Source organism: Danaus plexippus, chromosome 14 (genome assembly GCF_018135715.1).
Source record: "Danaus plexippus chromosome 14, MEX_DaPlex, whole genome shotgun sequence".
NCBI classification, from domain to species: domain Eukaryota; kingdom Metazoa; phylum Arthropoda; class Insecta; order Lepidoptera; family Nymphalidae; genus Danaus; species Danaus plexippus.
Window position 1 is genome coordinate 1045652 of NC_083546.1, and position 20934 is coordinate 1066585.

General features: G+C 30.0%; 1 protein-coding gene and 1 long non-coding RNA gene across 5 annotated transcripts in view; one reads left to right on the forward strand and one right to left on the reverse strand.

Annotated features, from left to right (window-relative positions):
• The window catches only part of LOC116769377 (protein TANC2), a 113896-nt gene that overhangs the window by 60520 nt on the left and 32442 nt on the right, over positions 1-20934 (reverse strand). The window contains exon 1 of one of the 4 annotated variants that reach the window (XM_032660442.2): positions 11457-11666. The exons of 2 other annotated variants lie outside the window; for them this stretch is intronic. In XM_032660442.2, the coding sequence (XP_032516333.2) occupies positions 11457-11529 (73 nt within the window). In that variant the 5' untranslated portion in view covers positions 11530-11666. Of the gene's footprint in view, positions 1-11456; positions 11667-20934 lie in introns of those variants that run through there. One more of the 4 variants, XM_061522674.1, reaches the window with a different exon arrangement.
• LOC133319197 (uncharacterized) lies at positions 1291-18993 on the forward strand. The gene is made up of 3 exons (XR_009752871.1): positions 1291-1365; positions 4266-4409; positions 18829-18993. It is a non-coding gene; the product is annotated as an uncharacterized LOC133319197 (long non-coding RNA).

Here is a 20934-nt window from a genome sequence, read left to right on the forward strand (position 1 = left end):
TACGCACGGATGGTGTTTCTACTAAATAATCTAGCCAATCACTAGGTCTGATCAAATGGACCGAGGTGTTAATCATTTTATAACCGACTTCGGCTTAACTGTACTTTGGAACCTCTGTAATTATTTATTGCACGTTCTCAATTGTTTTGTAATGGAAAATCTATTGTACTTATTCTACATATATCAAATTATATTCTCCTATGTCAAAGTTGGAAGAAGCTTTGAAAATTTCTCCTGCAGTTGCTTTTTAAAGTCATTAAAGCCTTTGATTATGTCTTCCCAATAATCGTGACAACATACCAAATGTCACTGAGTCATGTTTTTTGACGGCTATCTTATTTTTCGACCATAGTTTTTGGGACCTTAATTTAAACTATAATATTATCTCAAGACGAATACTAAAATTTTTATCTTATACATTCTATTGTATTCTTAATTTATATACAATTTTATAGCTAAATGATATTTCAAAGATAACGATTTCGTCTATCACTTGTCAACTTAGTGTAGCCAGCTGACGTCCATTGTTCTCTTAAGGGCAATGCCATCAATCATGATGCACTTTTAAAACGGTTATAAGATTAGTCCAGATCTTTGCCACCTTTAACCGTAATAAACGTTAAAAACAAAACCATAATCAGATCAGATATACGAGTAATGGCTGATAAGTATTAAATTTATTAACTCACGCTTGGAATCGGTTTCACCGACTTCAAAAGAATAAGTTGTGTGTTTAACAAGTGCGTGTGTATGTTTTTATGTCAATGTTATTCACGAAAATGACGAATTCGGTTTATCTGTTTTTTTTGTTATTTAAAAAAATATATTTTATATAAAATGTTTAGTATGCAAGTACATATAATAAAAATAAAGATTTTCACGTAACTTGAAAATTAAAAGTTTTCTTCTTAAAATAAGATATTCTTTGATTAATTTTTTTATTTTATTTCCTGATACCACTCTGTCGAAACTGTAACTGATGTTATTTCAATAATTTCGTTCGCCTTATTTCAGAGTATGAAACTGACTGGGCCATGAGGCTAGCTACTTCCATTGCAAAATGTTATTTGGGTGACAGAATTGTATGAAAATAAACTTTCAAAAAGTTAATTGGATATTTTAATTTATGGAAAGTTATACGCTTACAATTGGCGAGATTTACACTGCGTAATTGGAAAGTGTCGTGTTAGTCGTTCTGCAGTGGATTTTAAATAGCATTTAATTTGGATCGCAGACAAATCCGGGATTAGCACACAGTAGCTGGGACCGGTTCAGTCGCGAGCAAAACTATAAATGTTGAAATTCGTTTGTTTGTCAGTCTGATTTTTTGCACTGAGACAGCTCTATGGCATCGACATGACGCAGGTTAGTTTTCATCCTAGATTTTTTTCTAGTACATAAATGAATAAAACAGAACGGACAGCAACGTATCACAGATATTGCTCAGTGATATCATGTAGGGCATTTTTTGTTCATATTAATAATTGGGACACTCGTTGAGTTACAAGGATATGTGAGTGGCGTTGGAGATTTATTGCTGCAAACGTAAAAAAAATGTCTTGTTATAAGTTTTTGTGGCGAGCATTATTGTTGCTAATTTAAAGTGTAACTCGTTATATGATATTACAGTATGTAATTTTTTTTGTATACTACTTGAAAATGTTCATGTTCTAGATAATCAATATCGATAAGTGATAACTGTTAATGCTTTGAAGAAGGAAAAACTGACATTAATTTTGTTTTACTTCTAGTAAGTGATAGTAGAAAAGTGAGATTTCGTGAAATCCATGAGTAATATTAAATTGAAGTTGGTCATTTGAAACGATATTAATTATGAACTTTTCACCAAATATCACTACTTTTTTTACTTTACCATATATATCTCAAAATATCTATCCATCTAGATCTCAAAAGTTGTTTTTGTTCGCTTCATTGTTTGCTCTCAGATGGCGATGGACTAAAATTTCGGAATCACTTTCGACGACCTTATAGGGAATTGAATGGCTCATGAATTATCCGCATATTTTCCGTTTGTTGCTAACTGCAGTATAGAATAGTATGGAATTTAAAAATTATTGCTTTTAATAATTCCCAAAGTAAAGATTCTCGGAGACAACTGAATGAATCATGCTGAGACATGTAAATACTTGGATTACGTGTCATGAATTTTGTATTAGGTCCGGGTGTTTTGGTCGCACGATGATTAAGAATGTGCGCATCGCTGAAGTCATGTAATATTATGAAATCATGTCATGAATTATCAAAATCAAATGCTTCTAAAACCCTCTTTATACTTAATACTGGATCGTTGGTGTACACAGATGATTAGGTAATAATCTTCTTAGCTTTCCAAATCAGTTACATAGTTATTGATTGAAATTAATTAAGTCGATCATTGAATTTGATTTAATGGCTACGTGAAGACGGCATCCGATTGTGATGTCGTTTTAAAATTTTAATCAATTGAATATTTGATTTATTAACATTTGAATAACTCGCTTTACTTTCTACTACTAATTTTTAGAACAACTATAATTTTCTACTGAAAATTATTTCTTTTATTTAATTATAAACTATGTAAATTTCGTAAAATATTTTTTTTCATTATTTTTCAAATTTTATCAAAAACAAACACGCAACCGACCAACCCAATGTTTTTAAAGGGAGAAGCAATTATAAATCAAAATTAATATCATAGTAAAAAGAAAACTTTCTCTATCTTTTGTAACTGTACTACTTATATTTAGGAGTTGTATAACATATTAGTTTAAATTTATCGTATGAAATCTGGATGAATGTGATGATTATTCGAGACCATTAATCTTAATGACAGTTAAACGATTCTTTAGCTTCATCTAATAAACAATAATGTATAACAAAGTGTTACTGTGTTAATTACAAATCTTGTTTCTTCTACAGATACTAATGAAGTCCACTTTTACCGAAATAGACAAATTGAGTTTCGAGCGTTCAGTTTTTGTTTCATTATTTCTATGCAAGTTTTAAAAAGGATTTCTATTTCAAAATTTTATGGCGCAAAGTAAAAAGTCGCTATGAAGTTGCGGAATACGCGAATTTTTTTAAGTATTCATAAAAACCTAACGAAGATATGAAATCTATCGCAGCTGTAAAGATTCTTTTTAACGTAGTTAATAGTTAAAAATATGAATAATAAATGAGCAATATCTTAATCATGACAAGTAGGTATCTTTAATTTAGAAGTCTTTTTACTAGTTCAGGCTTTGTTATGATTGCTAAAGGTACATATCTTTAAGCATCTGATATCTTTTATGGTTTGCAATCAAAATAATTAAAGTAAACGTAATGGTACTTTATGCTGTTATTAATGTGATATTACAAAAGTTGTTAATGTTAAGGGAATTAATTTTAATTGAAGAAATAACTGTCTGTAAATAACCCAATAGTTTTAATCGACTTTCATGAAAAGTAAAACGTTGGATATCATAAATCAGATTATTTGCTAAATACCAAACAGGTAACCAAACAGTGCGCTATCAACTACAAAAACATCTAACGCTAGCTTTTCAGAATTAGGCTTTATTAAAAGGTGGTAAGGTCTATGTGTTCTGATGTCGATTGCATCACGACATAGTAAATGTACTATCATGGCCTACAAAAGATAAGTACCCACAGGAAATTAAACTTCAACGTATGATAAGACGGTTCAATATAAACCGAAGATTAGGATAGATTCTTTCTTCCAAAAACTGGTAGTTAACAATTTTTTCCGTATAATAGTATATTTGCATCTACGATTATTTGAATTTGCCTAATATTTGTCTATAAATAAATGCAACAATACTTTATTTATTAACAATGGAACGAAAATAAGTTTCCTTAAATATATCGAATAAATATGTTAATAGCATAAACTCTTGAGGCTTCAAACTCAAGATTCCTATTTAGATACAACTTTATGCAATAAGTCAGTGAAAGCGAAACTAAATGAAGGGTAGGATGTTTAATACAAAACTTATTACTGAATTTCTCTAGGAAGAGTACTGGGAAGGTAATTTACTTTGAATAATGATAAAAGGCTCTCCACACGAACCCATTTCGAAATCAGTGGAACCTGATACCACGCTCGTTAGAAGTAATCTAGGAATATGTCACTGTAATGCCTTGCATAAGAAATATCAGCTTACACTTAAAAGGATACTGATTTCAGATGTCAATCGTATTATAATATGATTATTTTTAATCGGGATTTTCATCGTGGAAATATTATATGTAATATTTTATAGCTTCTTGTACTATAATTCCACACCGTGTGAAAGCTGTTAGCAGTTAACGGTGCATACGTTCAGCGTAATGTCGACAGTCAATTTATTAGGCAAAGATATCGGGAGTCCATCGCCGTACAAATCGAGTCTTGTAGACGATCTATTGTAAGTACCAGTTTCAAGTACAATGGACGCTTTGATCATACCACAAGTGCATGCTTTATACGAATTGTGCAACAGCTTAGGAATTTACTTGCGTTAGATGCTAGCAAAAAAAAATATTAAAATTCTGTGTACTTTAATGGAAATCTTCAAGAAAATGTCATAACTAAAACTCATTATATCACAACAACCTACAAATCATTAAAATACTTGATGCACCGTCATTATTTTAATGCTGACATTTTTTTTTTAACATAGTACCTATCGGATTGATTATTTTAACGTTAAAAGTCCAGTCATGAATCCAAAGATAATAAGAGGCTGTTAGATATAAATTTATTAGCAAGAACAACTTTTAACAGCCGCGTACCGTGAAATGAAATAATGTATTAACTCACGCATTCTCAAGACCCAAGGCGTTTTATAATAGGAAAACTGTCTCCTTACATATTGGACGCTCGTACCTTATAATGTGGAACTTTAAGAAAAGCGATAAAACGCATCCAATAAACCGCAATGTTTATATCGTCGGCAACAGCGTCTTTGATAGGAATTAGAATAAGGATTATTGAAAATAATCGTTATGTTAATAACACATTAGAAGCATATGTAACATGTATACATACTGGATGAAACGATAATCTCGCCCACATGCGGCTGTAAAACACATACTTTTATTATGACAATACTTTAAACGTTTAATGAGTCTTATGTTGCGTCGTCGATAAGAATCTCAGTTTTGTCATCGAATTGTCAACCCACTTAACTTTATGTGAAATTATGTTGCTTTCATACAATGGAAATTATTTAGTTTTTAAAACTGAACAAAAATTTTTAATGTTATATATAAGTTAGACTAACAGCGTTTTAATTTTACGTTTAATGAGATTTTCTGTAGAGCGTTTATCTAATAAACTAAAGCTAATAAACTTATTGTTATGGTTTTCATCAAAAATAGAATATAAAAATAAAGGATATGAACATCAAATATATAAACGCTATATATTTAATTAAATTAATTTCTTTCAGGCATCAGCTGTCCGGTTCATACCTAGTTGCAAGTTGCAACAACGAGCGATTTTTAACAAGAGAAAGTAAAAGGTACCATAATTAGTTCTTATAAACCTATATGTCAGAGGTTATTTACATAATATCAGTACGGATAAAACACCTTAAATAAGTGAAGCTAGAGTTCATAATGTACGTGAAAATATCTCGTCGAGGGCTTGGGTAATTTATATTTTCGCGGCACTCGATAATCAATTTGCGACGGCTAATTATAACGAAATTTGTGACAGAAAGAGATTGATTTAATGCTCCTTTTGCAATATTTAAAGATTTTGGGGGTTGGTGTTTCATATAAATAGCCATTTTTGATTAATGAGTTTTTTCGTACTTATATATTCATGGCTATGAAACGATGTCAGCATTTCGTCACTGGCGTTACATCATATAACATTAACTGAAATATTTTTAATGAAATTTAATTTAATTTATTTAAATATTGTAATCTGTTCTCAAGGATTTAAGATGAATTATCATATGTGATTTTAATAAGAGTATCCTTGCTAATATTATTAACGAAAGTAAATGTAGGACGTATGGATATTTTGCATAAAATCACTTGACACAGAGAAGAGATGACGCTATCTGTAGTTTAAAATATATCTTTATTTGGCTAGTATTCTCTGAAATCTGAATTCATAGCCCATGATAACGATAATGAAGGTTGAGATGAAAGCCAGTGTTTAATTTGTTTAACGTTCGTATATTATAACTCATAAATCCAATATAATGTGAAAACCAATTCAAGTATTAATAGAGAGATCAGTACAAAGTATATTTAGTACTAATCGTGAACCTTCGGCTGGTTCATTACAATATGTTAATTGTCCTCTTCGTAAATCTTTGAACATTTAAGATAAATTACTGGTATGTTCAATCTAATAAGAACCTTCCTCCTAACGCGTAAAGTCTCATTTACATTCAATAAAATCTAAAGATAATTTTCAAGTGAAAATTAAGGTTCTATGAGCAATACTAATTAGGATCCACTGTATATACTATAGCGAATGTGATGAAACTTCTCTCAATTATAATAATGATATAAAAGATCTACTGATACGTCGTTACCTCAATCTTATAAAGTGGATTTAATCTAAAAAGATGTGTTTTAATTAATTAAATTAATTTTATTTATAAGTGCGGTTGTGTAATGCGGTTAATAAATAACCGTGTTAGCCTTGTTCGTTTTATATTAATTTTAAAGATTTAGGTACATAAAATCAAAAATAACTTTACTTGAACCTAAAACATAGCGTATTTTCTTGGGACATCAACAATGGAAAAGAAAGTTACAGCTGGGTTGTTTACACATAAATGACAAACGAGTTTTAAATAAATTAAAAAATATTTATATTTATATATATATATATATATATATATATATATATATATATAAATAAATCAATGTTAAATCAACATTAATCATGTTGAAATAAAATAGTAATGGATAAAAATGTGCGCCACCGTTAATAGTCCATGTTAACAAAAATATGTGTATTGAGAACCTCCTACTTTTGAAATTGGATAACAGAATGATATATATATTCAAAATTATACGAGCAATTGAGGAGTACTAACAGTCAGAAGAGATTCAAAATAATTACAATCAGCGTGGGATACCAAAAGCTATAGAGATATTTAATTTGTACGACAGATGGTCCGCTTGCTACATATTGACAAACGTTTTTTATATCTATTGCTATTGTAATAGGGTCCACTATTGATTGCACTATTTAAAGTTTTTTGGATCCCTTTTTTTAACATTAACAGGTAGTCTGTGTGACGTAACCAGTATTTTGGAACTGTATTGAATAAGGCAGTGATTCTCAAGTAATTTAAATATTATTTTTATAATAACTAAGCATAAGTAAAATTACGCCCTTATATGCAATTGATATAATATGTATATATAAAAAATGGTAAAAGCATTTTGTTTGTTCTACTTCAATCGCCTAATAGTATTGTCTATTTTGAGAAACATAGTTTTAACAACCGAATGATATCGGGACGACCCCGTGTTTATCTTTTGTATTCTTTATTTATTAAAACACAGGTAAAAACTGCCAAGAGCTTATTAATTGTTTACAATAGATACTGAGAGTGTGATAGGATTGCGTTTTTTAATGTTGTGTAATAATTATTCTAAGGTTTTTTATTAGAAGATATAAAACAGAAGGGAATAAATAAAAATTGTGAGCAAAATAAAGTTTTTTGACGAGAACAGCATTAATTGTAATTGATAATAAAATATATTAACAAACAAAAAACGACAGATGTTTGAAACAATGAATTTTTATAAAGAAACCATAAAACGTTCAGAAATCGATAATGCGAAACCAGTCGCCAGCACCTGTTGCAACGGACCCTTTCGTTTGACCCGGTGCTTGGTATTCATACAAAAAATACCAAGCACATAGAAACAACAGCTGATTGGTGATTTTAATTACACTGATGATGCGTTATGTCACGATTCTATATATATAATATCTCAGGTATTCATTTATTTAAAATTGTTTAAGATTTACAAAATAGTTGCTGTCTATTGCTTTCAATATATGAACTATTAATGTTTAGTTGCTGAAGTATGTGCCATAAAAATACCATTTTATATTTAGTTTTTGTATACCTAAGAGGTCATTAGTTGTCGACAGTGAGTTTTTTTTTTGATTTACCAATAATTCTCACAAAACGGTTGAATATGCTGACCACAAGTTTACAATGTCACACTTAATACGAAGCGTTTCTCGTTTTTCATTCGATAACCTACTAACCCGATAAAAAGCTCTGTATTTAGTATGACATGCAAAACTTGTGTTAAGCGTACTGTTTGAAATACAACTTTTTTCGTGTCATTACTTATGTGTTAGTATTAAAATATCAATATTTAAAGAAATTGATTATATAAAACCATTCTAAATATTCTTATATGAATTCTGACGATGAATATTTAAGTTCAGGTTCAATGACACACTAATTCAGCAAACAACTATAGTCGAAGTGGGTGTAATTACACCATTTATAGTTCCTAGTGTTAATTGTGTTGTACCGGTTTCTGGTTCCCATAGAAAGGCGACTCCTTGCTTGGAGCCGTAAGTGTAATTGATAGAACATCCAAAAAGTGTATTAAATTACCTTAAAAGGGTTATTATTCATGGTTCTTTGTGAAATTTTAGTTAAGTTTATATAAGATGAAATGTTATAGTGAAACATCGATTGAAACATCGTTTATAGGATGGAATGGAAGTATAATAAATATTTTTGTGTGCGTTAGCGTGGCATTTTCATCGTTCTGGAGGCTTTATGTTTATTGAGGTCTACGACTTGTGTTTTTATTTTTCTTGTTTCGTTGATTTATACTCAGCGAAAAAGCTCTTTGTATAATTTCTAGATATTGTCACCCCTTATATTAATAAGTAATAGTATTGTAGTAAAATTTTATACGAATTAACGTATAAAATTGTTAAAAAAACATGTTCAATTATTACACGCTTCATAGTATATTAGAATATTAGCTCTTTTTTAAGTCAGCCTCGAATATCTTCTAAATAATTGTCTTAATAATGGATCAAACCCGCTAACAACAAACCGCATTTAAAATTAGTTATCATTTTGGCATTTTTATGTTCTCATTCTTTGATATCTCGCTAAATTACTTCGCATCGGACGAGGTCGACGTACTTTCATTATGTCTATGATCATTTAATTAATTATTAAAATTCCAGGTATCATTGTGAGTTTTGTCCGAAAATAAAGTTTTCGTATAAATTCTTATACAGGAATGACATACAGTTAGAAAACCTGTTAACATTTCGTTAATTTTATCCGCTAACTACCGCAGTTTTATAACAAAAGTATTTAATTCCGTGATTTAAATAAGATATTTAATTTCACAGAAATATGTTCAAGGTAGACTAAGAATAAAACAACTAGTTACAACAATAAGCACACAGAGAAGCAATAATATTTTTCTGCATTCCAAGACAAACGTGTCTGGACATGTCTTATCACAAGCTTGGTCTGGTTTGACGATAATCTAGATAATAAAGGTCTTTTCGGTTTAAAGTTAAACATAAAACAGTCAAATCTAACCGCGATGTTTATAATAACTAGGGTTTGTGTCGAGGAAGATAATGAAGATATTTTTTTGATATAATTTTATCTTGACACGAGTGTACACTGCTATTATTGACATACTTATAAGAAGGTTATATGTCATGATAAAAAAACTGTGTATTTGTAAGTATAATTTTATTTAGAATTCGAACACAATTGTCACTCACATCACCTATTATTAACATACATGGAAATGTATAATAAGTTTAAATAAACGAAATAGTAGAAACCATATATAAAAAGGAATTATCTTTATTATTTGTACAGTAGCTTGATCGTAACCACTGCTTTCAAACGCAACTACTTCTGTTGGAACATCTAAAATATCTTTCGGACCAAGTGAAAGTTTATACGGAACGCTCAAATAGGGATAATGACTTAAACTACGATAATTTAAACATGCTTTATGCGGCTTCGATCAAATACTTTATTTTACTGGCGTGTGTATTGAGAGAGCTTAAGTAAAGGTTGGTGGTTGAATTGATTTATATTTGAATTACGCATTGTATCTCAATTCCTTTCACGTAAAGTACATTTGAATTAACATACGATAAATATTACAATCGTTTATTATAAGTGTATATGAACATAATATTCATATAGTAATATTTTACAATATTGAGTTATAGTAATCGATTAAAATGAAAAATCAACAATAAAATGTTGTATTTACATTATAAACCGATTATGCTTAGCCTTGGTATGTACGTACGAAGCGAATTTTGGTCAAGTACAAAAACTTTTATGTTTGTAACTGTTTTATTCCAAAAGTTGAACGTTAAAGTAAATAAACTTGCATTATTTAATAGTCAGAGAACGTTGAAGTCTGAGAATTTGGACAGTTAATAAAACCAGACATGTGTGATGATTCGTATACAGTTTTTTTGGGTTCCGTATAACTTATAATCTGTCTTAGAGGTCATTAGTGACGAGCTCTTATAAAGATAAAACAAAAACGAACTAGATATTTGGGTCACTAGCGTCCGATTTTATTTGTTGAAACATGTATTATATCGAATACTACTCACATATGTGCATTGTAAGTAAGTTTTTTTAACTTATAGTAACTTAAAATTACTAGAACAAAGAAACTACACTGTTTTGTTGCTGTTATTTGCGTTTTAAATGTTATTTTTAAACGTTATCGCGGTTGTAATATGTTTGCCTGTATTGTAACTTTAATATAGTTCTATGAACGGAGACGAACTCACTCAACCTTAAGATTATCGTACCTTTTCTACGGGATAGCCTTAGAAAGGGATAAAACACAGGTCCTCATAGCTCTGGGAAAGGTAGGTTGGCTGACCACAGTTTTTAAACTATTTTCGCTTTCCCACATTAAATATAATTGTTTATGATTTTTTTAATTTTAACTTTCTAGTCAAGAATGTATAAGTTACCCAATATTTTGTGATTCTGAGTCAGATAAATTCTCGCTAGATAACACCCACACTTCTCATACACACGTTACACACGTTATCTTAGGATCTGTTTTTTATTAAGCATATGTCAATATATACTTATATAAGATGAAAATTTACAGCCTCTATATAAATTTAGTATTTATACGTCGTCTAAAGATAGTCACCTACGTCAGTTTTAAAACTTCCATTGAGATATTGCCTACAATAAACGCGTTATCGGTAATAAACGTTAATAATTAAGAAGAAAGATTTATGGTCGCGCTAAAATAAGACCAAATGAGAACGAAGCAGAGCTATAATTGTGTGAAAATTTATTATTGTATGTTATCACAGTGACATAACTCTGTCGACTCTCCTATCACTAATGAACACCCCGCTTATTCCATTAGAACATTACCATACATTACAAGATGCATCAGATGACAACAAAACAAAAAAATAGCCTCACCTAGACAGCTGAGATTAATCTTCTCATCCACAGAATCATTATCATTTAAATATTCCAGCTTTTTCGAATTCATTTCTATAATTCATAACACATATCACACACAGCACAAGCACAGAACTAAGTTGTTTTTAATATCACAACAGTTTAGTTTTTTTTTTGTTTGTAATCAAACGCACGCGCAGACGTCCATCGTCTTTGGAGTCACCGACGCGAATGAGTTTGAATGAGTGAGTGATTGACTCACACAGATGTAAACACACACACTCACACCTAATCTGATTAGACTGCCCTTTGCGATATTTTACGTGCCTTTGTGAATGAAATTATTGTTTTCCGCATGCAGCAGTTTCGTATTGTTTTATACGACTTTGACCGTTATGCTGACAGATTATATTGTTACCGATGTGCGTGCGGTCTATTATATGGTCTGAATACAAAGAAACGGACGAGTTTAGAAGCAACTTCGTACGAAACATATAAAAGTATCAACATTATAAACTTTTATAAACTTAAAGACCGTTACTCGTTAGTTTAAATTGTTTTATTCCCATAACTTCCTATAATTTCTCATATTTTATCTGGAATTTAATTTAAAACATTGTAATTATGACAATAACATTTAATTCTTAATATGTATTCCATAATTTGCATTTTAAAATTAGAAATGCCAAACGTCTGATTGCGTGCAAATGCGAAACACAAAATTATTACCTACAAGGGTCCAGCCCTTATAATAATATCGTTAATGAAAAATAATTCTTATTTATATAGCTATAAGAGTTTCGATGATACAAATCTAGTAGAGCCACATTATATTGTTCTCGGAACGTGCCACATTTTAAATCATCCCTTAGATGAATCAGTTTTGTTATAGAATATAAACTCTATTCTTTATGCAATAAGATACAAAATTTGATGTCATGTTTGATTTTTAGATAAAATACCCGTTAATTTCATTTCAAGTTCGAACTTGTTCACACAGTTCCATAATAATAATAAAATAAATCATAAACGATGATCTCGATTTTTAGTTTTTATCACACGCTCCAAGAGCCAACATAAGTTTAAAGGTCAAACAGAAATAAGGAAGTCTAAAAAAAATTATAAAACGTATTCAAATTTCATTTCAAAACTTACTAAATGAAAATAAAAATCAGAACTTATCCGAGTTAATTATGCGGATAGATTAGAAGAAAATGATTACGAGATCAATCCATAATTAATTGAATATCAAGTTTATTAGCTGCCATAAAAATTTCATCGCCCAAAAGCTTCCTCGGACACCAAAGAGAATAAAACATCAGGTTCTCTCACGAGTTCCTTGTTTTTATGGTCCCTTTGTACAAACCCCGTCCAATTTTAAGGGACTATATAATTTGGCCTCCATCAATCTTAAACATAACAGCAAAACATATTTGCCGTACTTTTTTGATAATTATCACAAAATTTTACCTAATGAATTCATGATTGTATTAATTAAAGATTTTTTATCATATAATTTATGAAATTTTTATCATATTAATGCATAATTTATTAAAAAATCGATAAAAGTTATCGTGTAGTAAATCGAAGTAATAATTAAATAACTCTCAATTGGTTAACTCTTTAGTATTGAACGTAATTCTGATTCCCATTAAAACTTAAAGGCCATTACACGAACCGGTGTTTTATAAGTGACAGGATTAAGTGGAGAAATATATTATGTACGCCCTGAATCTACGGTTTTAAACGTAATATCAAATGTATTAATAAATGTATGTTACATAACTATGAACTTTAAAGCGATAAATGTAATACATGTTATAAAATATCAGTGACAAACACACGCACGTCCTCATATGAAGCAGCGTCGTTTGTGATGCTCTAAATTTTATAAACATGTAAATAGACTTAAAGACAAGTTTTATTTATTTGGCATCAATCATTGCCCTATAATCCAAAACCTTTTTAACCGACAATCGTTTCGACAATCAGGATTGTTATTATGTTATTTTTTTGTTCCAAGAAAGTTTCAGATGGTGTAGCTGAGTTGAAACACTTGAGCGAATCCGAAGGTAAAGTTTATATTATATTACGGCTGTTAATATGTTTTTGTCGTTAAGAACTCGGTGTAACACCTGATCATTTGTCGTTATTTATTTATTGACGAAAGTAAATGAATTTTAAACAACTGTAATCACTTTGCACCTTTTATGGGATCGAGATGTGGTGTTTTACGATGATGACCTTGTAACTTTATGATAAAAACGCAGTAGTAAGCTTTATAATATCTACTGTTAACTGCTTCTTGCCTCTATGGATAAAAAAATATAATTTGAAGCCGACATTCTTATCACCAAAAAGTTACGCCCAAAAACGAATGTCGTTTTGTTACCTCCACGCACTTTGCTGGAGCGAAACTTTTTTTTTTTAACTATAATGTGTTTTATTCAAAATTATGGTCATCAAATATGAAATAATTTATGTTTGCGTAAAGAAATATACATTGCCAACAACGGTATGACCATTCTCATTGAATTAGATTAATTCAAATAGTGAACTGGGAAGCCTTACACAGACTAGGCCAACAGCGCATTCCTATTCAAATATAAACTTCAAGTATGAAATGATTATTTTCAACAAAGTTATAAACACAATAAAAATAATCACGTGTTATACCTCCTCGAATGTTAATCACCAATGACCCAGATCAAGAATTTGGTTCCAAATAACCAGACTATTCGGAGGTCAACCTCGGGCATACTCTAAGGTCCATGGCTGTTTTTAGATATAAGCATTTCAAGCTTTCCTTTAAAGGGACGCTGCTTTAAATTCTTCTCCCGTCGGACACTCGGAACATTTTTGGGCGTCCAGGATTTCAACCTTTCTCATAGTTTTTTTATTGAACCCGATTTATACGGTTTCGTTAGAATAACTTCTATTTCAGTTATATAAATTAAATAATAGTTTTTTTTTTTGTATAAATATCAAAATTCGTATAAAGGAATCATATGGCAATTTCTATTTTATAGATATCATCAAATGTGAAAGCCTCGAACATTTAACGAGCGATGTATCTGGACAAATCTTTATGACGTCATTTCCCAGACCCTAGCTTAGATTAATTGCCGTGATTGTGACACTAGAGATTCGTGCTCTGAATATAAAAACGTGTTCTGTTAAAGGGATGGGATGTCAGACACAAATGTGGTACATTTCGTGAGTTGAATTTCAATTTAACGAGATTAAGCGAGTTGACCCATATATCAAATGTGGCTCATACACGAATATTCACAGACAAACATTAATCCGTTTTAATAACCGCCATCTTAATTGAAGTTTCAAGTTACGAGATAATTGATATTTTGATGAGATTTCTTTCTAAAGGCTTCAACTTTCTGTTTGCCTTATCATTTACGAAGCTTAAGAAAAGTGATCACGAAATGTAATGAACAATATAAAAGCGTTGCAATATTGCTTCGTTTTTATCATAAAAGCCTCACATCTTGACATTGCACTTTCTCTGGATAAATAAAAAAACTGTTTATCTCAATAAAATCTTAAAAATGAGTCGACACAGTTATTTAAATAACGATAGCCGTTCGATTTCAATACGACTTTTCAGATTTAAAAGATATGTATGTCAGAAAAGTCAAAAATATGTTTTAAGAAATAGTTTTATGTATTTTTGATATTAAAGATAATCATCGTATTATTATGTCTTTAATATTGAAGTTATATAGTGTAAATACTCAGGATACGGAACTTGCAACCTCCAAAATATCGGAACATAAAAAATAACTGTAACATAATATTCCTGAGGTTGCAGATCAATTCTCATATATATACATATTCTAATTGAATTTTAATTAACGATAAAATTTTGTAATTAACAAACAAAAATATTTCCCTGCTCTTCATAAAAATAGGGAGTGCATTGAAACAAAAAAACTCTATTGCATAAAATATAAACCAAGTAAATAAATGATTATACCGTTACACCTAAACGAATAATTGCTATAATAGTTGAATAAAAATAAGAAACGATTGAATCTATTCTCGGTTATAAAACAGAAATGAATAAAACACCAAAGAATAACGACTTTGAGAATATTACTAAGGTATAAGCGGGTTTGAAAAAAACGTCTATCAAAGTTGCCGTGCAAGAGCGTTGACTCACTGACTCATCGTGCAAAAAACTACGAGGTCCACTAAAATTACGCTTTCAGTTATTTATTACGTTTGTTTTACGTAAATAATTATCTTTGATTTTACATTCGTGACCTTCATAAATCAAAAGTTTGGCGGAAATATACCGTTACCAAATATAATCCAAATCAAATCTTCCAAATACAGGTATGTAACTATTAAAATGTTGTTCTTTTAAGTTAAATTACAAAGAGATTTTTCATGAATTGATACGTTATCGTTTTAGTATATAAATAACTAATATGGAATACCAGAAGCATCGTTTTAAAGCCCACAATTCTTTATTTCTAATAAGTAAATTGTTTGCTATAAACGGACAACCTGTTCCCATTGTTGTTCTTGGGAGATGCAGACTGATTTGTGTGAATGAGATGTCAGGATGTGGATTTTATGTTAGCGTGAAACATTGCCTCCTATGTTGTAAGAAATTTCGCTAAATAATATATGAAAAATGTGTGAAATCTCCCGTGTTACATTGTAGTTAGCATATAAAGAGATTTTTATCAAATGATCAGTTCAATACGCTTATGATAAAGGTTTTACGCTTTAAGTTTGTAGTTATCAAGCTAAATAAGCGTTTAAAATCTTTCAAATTAATGCACTTTCTATGGAGTTAGCTTTAACTTATATGACCGTTAATGTAAATCAAAAGTAAATCTTTGATTTGAAAATCATTTGATATCAAGATTCGAGACATCAGATCTCTTCCTGCAGTCCGTTTGAACTAAGGTTTTCTATTTCTGTGTCACGGAAGATGTAAAAATTATAAACATGTACTTCCTATGCACATCTGGTTGGGAATTCAATGACGCTGCCCTTTCCCGTGTCGGCTTTTGTTTTATACATTAAAAAGTATTTATTTTCTCTATGACAATGATATCATAATTAGACATATTGAATATATATATATACAAGGTACAGCCCCGGCTTCGCACGGGCTCTTTACAAAACATATAAAATAGCCTATTTGATTTTTAGAATTATTAAACATATATTATGATAACTTTCAAATGGTAAGCCCGATTTAAATGATTTAAAAAGTAATTTACAGATAGTGATGTAGGCTTGAAAACGAAGTAATTTATTTTGATAAGACTTTATACCGTATTTGCGTAAATAGCTTTCCAATAAACGCTTTAGGAATGGCAAGTTTTAAAAGTCGTAAAATGGATATAGTATGTTATCCTTAAGGTATAGACATATGCCACCGCGGACTATAGATCTATATAACTATATAATATACACAATTCCGCCATATATTATTTTGTTATATCTCAAAGACTTTAGGCAGCGTTTTCGTTGAAAGCTCTCAGACGGCTGATGTTTTCCCGACATCTTCAATAAATATCGTTAATGTACACACAAGTAAATACAAAAACTTAACAAATTATACACTAAAACCTTCCTCGAGAATCACGCTATCGAGTGGTGGTAACTGTTTGATAATCGGTGCAGTAGTTTATCCTTTTATCACGAATAGACAGACAGACAGACAGGGCGAGGGACTCTGTTTTATAATATGTTTTGATGATGATGATATTTGTCTATTTTCACCCCGACATTCCATATATACCCCGAAACCTTGTTTATATTTTAAATAAATTAATATAAACTAATAAATTTATCCATCAGATACAAAAAAACATTGAAAGCTAATCAGTTTCAACTACCATTACATAGAAAAGAAAAAAACTTGATAAAAAAGAAAACTGATGTAAAAATTCTGTTACTTTTCAACATTAATTGACTGAGAATTTTTACTTCAATAATGAAAATAAGAAAAAATGTATGGCCTTATTTCTATAAATTGATCAATTATTCGAGCGATTGGTTTAAATGAGCGCCTACTTTCAATTTAATAACAAAAGTATCGGCGCTGAGTCCGATGATTGGCAACATTATTTGAACTCGGTAACAAATAAATTAATAGCAACAATAACATTACAAACTATCTATGTGTGTGTCTTTCTTGTTCTGACCGAGTTCAATGTTTGGTATAAAATTAGTTTTCCAATATTAATCTTTGCAAAACAAATTACTTATTATTCCCACCGTATCAGTTGGATTCTGTAATGAAGTCGGATTTTAATAACACGCCGCAATTATATGCTGTGTTCGTTGAACTTTAACGTATTCTTGCCAAACGTTCGGTATTTGTTCATCTCTAACATAATACTATATAGTTTTTGACTAAAGTGATTTTACATGAAATGTTATTTAGAAACTACGAAACTATGCAGAATTTATTATAAGTTAGAAAAAACAATAATCTAAATGTAATTTTCTAATTAATTGCTTGGATAGTTAGAACATTTTTATTATATTAAAATTTATGTATAGCTTAAAACACCATTCGATATGATTATATATAATCCTAATATTAATTTTATAGTCATTTGACAAGGCATTACTTGTGTTTAATGGAAAATCTAATCTATTAATAACATTATTACTGTATTTACTTGTTAAATCTTGAATAGTTCTGGTATGAATAAATGAAAAGGGAAAACTTTCCTATCCATTAATAAAGATTAACGGAACTTTACAATTTTATTTGAGATTGTTGCCAATTTCTTTATAATAGCTCTACCAACATTGCAATGTTATTTATATAAGTGGTTAAAAATAGCTTTCAGAGTTATCTCTACTAACTGTAATTACGGAGAGAGTAGACGTAGGACATTTTTTAATAATTACAACTAAGGCTCCTTACACATGTTCGTTTAAATGTAATTTGTCAGTGAAAATATATAATTCTGATAATTTTAAGTAATTATTTTATTATGGAATGCTTGCGACACAGAATTTTAATGAACTTTACATTTTGATGACAAGTAATAGTATGCTTAACAACGATATAACAAGTACAGTTCCCTAAAAAATTTATACTTGTATATATATATGAGGTCGTCAGTCTGTGGTTATCCTTAAATAGCTATCTAGAAAGCTGCTACGTATTTATTCAAATACTTGTACCGTGCGAACGTTATATTTTATAGCGATGTATGGAAAGTCTAGAAAATTTAAATACTAACAATCATAACGACTTGTTAGCACTTCATTACATGTAAAAATAATATGCTTAATGAGTGCTGAGTGCTATACAGTGAATGCTTACTAATAATATGAATTCAGTAAGTATAAATTAGCATTAAAATTACATATGCTACATATATTTTTACAGGTTACTCACCATGAGATGAATTCACAATTTTAAAGCGCACAAAAATGTAATTAATGAGGCTTAATTCTGCACAACATATTTGGCTTGTACACAACTGTGTTTTGTATGATTTTAATCAACGTCAAATAAGGATGTTCTGTGCATAATAACATAAGGTTTGCATTATGTAAGATGTATATGTAAAATAAATGTGTGCATCCGACTTTTTTTTTTTTGTTATTATTTTTATAAAATTCTAAATAAATCGCTGTCATAATTTATTTATTAAAATGGTTACTTAACGGTTACTCGGTTTTCCGTTTGTTTGAATATATGAATTTCAAAGTGAGCCGATTACAAAATTCATAAAAAAGCGTGGGTGTTTATAGATGGTTATTAAAATACGAAATCCAATAACGCAATATAATAATACAGGCTTTAGGCACTTTTTTTGCTTATAAACGTCATATTAATGTCATTAATTATCGTTTATAATAAACTTAGGATTTTTTTGGATGTAAAATTACATCCAAAAATTGGAAACGCACTTCGGTTATCTTTGTTGATAAAAAACGTATTGATTTAAATATTTTTTTGATGTTGTTTATGCAGGATATACTGTTATTTTGGTAATTTGGTATTACAGACGGATAAATACTGTTGTTGTGATGGAGAATATTCACTGTCAAATATGAATGCAATTAAGTGCATGAGACTCCATGTTTATTGTCATCACCCCTGGTGCTGAAAACAATCAGTGTAGTATTAATTTTATCTCATTACTACGAACCTACAACTGAAGCTTAGCTTTTAACTTGGAATTGTTGCTGTTAAAGTTCGATACGAGATTTTGGGAACATCTGTAATTTTGGTAAGTATGGCAGATGATGAGGAATGGCTCTATCACAATCTTCGTTGTGATTATTTTTATTATTTTTTTAATTTCAACTGGACAGTGTTTGACTATTATTCCATCCGTTTGAAGGTGGAAATGAAGGAGTTAGTGAACGCAAAATCTCAATAACAGCCTACTCATTCTCTTTTGAAGTCACCTAAATTATAACTCTTCCAATCTGTTGCTGAGGAAGAAGAAGCGTATCCTTTCGTCCGCTTCCGAGGAAGATCTTCAACGAAAGAATGGAGGCCTAACGTGCGTTTTCTTGACCGAAGACAAAAAGAGGATGCGGAAATTAAATCGTGTAATAAAATTTTAAAAGTGATGAAATAGTTAAAATAAGTGTCGTAATGATAAGAAATTAGAGGAAGAAATAAGCGTTTATCAACTTAGTGAAGGATAGTTGGGTTGATTTTCCATATCTGGTAATGAGATCTGGGTTCAGTACCATGGTATCATTAGTATGGCACAGCGTACTAATGGTGCTTGAGTTTTCATCAGTGGCTTAATTGATTCAAGTTCGGATAACAGTATACAAGTGGAATATCAACTCGATTATTATTTTCTTTATAACAAACGTGCCCGCCTAAAGTGTGGTCTGTGTTTGTCAAAACTCACAAAAAGCTTCATTTGTTTTAAGTTCCTTTGAATTTAAATCATTAATAAGCACCGAATCGTACTTATCTTTGAAAGCTCTAAAGTACCGAATACATTAAAATTAAGAACGATTAATGGCACTTCATTCTTAATTATATATTTTTTTCTGTTTATACTTTTTAACATAATTTCAACATTTATTTCAGCTTTTAACTGTTATTTATTAAGGATAAGGTCATGCGATTCGTTGTATAATTCATTATTTTATTTTATTGTCGAAAAGATATGGAGCTTTCATTTGATGTTACTGAATCAATTTAATACAAATATAGGCAAATGATATTAATCCAATTAATTAAAAAAAAATAACCGTTTAATAGATTAATATCGGTGTAAAAACGAATTAATTCATAATCATTTCAATTACCTGTATAGAATTGTTGACGTGTCAATTATACTAGAGTGACAACGGATTTATCTGTCAGACAGGATAGGACGCGCCTCAATTAGATTTCCAGCTTAATTACTAATGAAACTCGATTCAAACTCATTAAATATTTCAACTGTTAAGATAAAGATGTTGTCTCATTATAGGTAGTTCATACGGTGTATATTTCTACAACTAACTTAATATC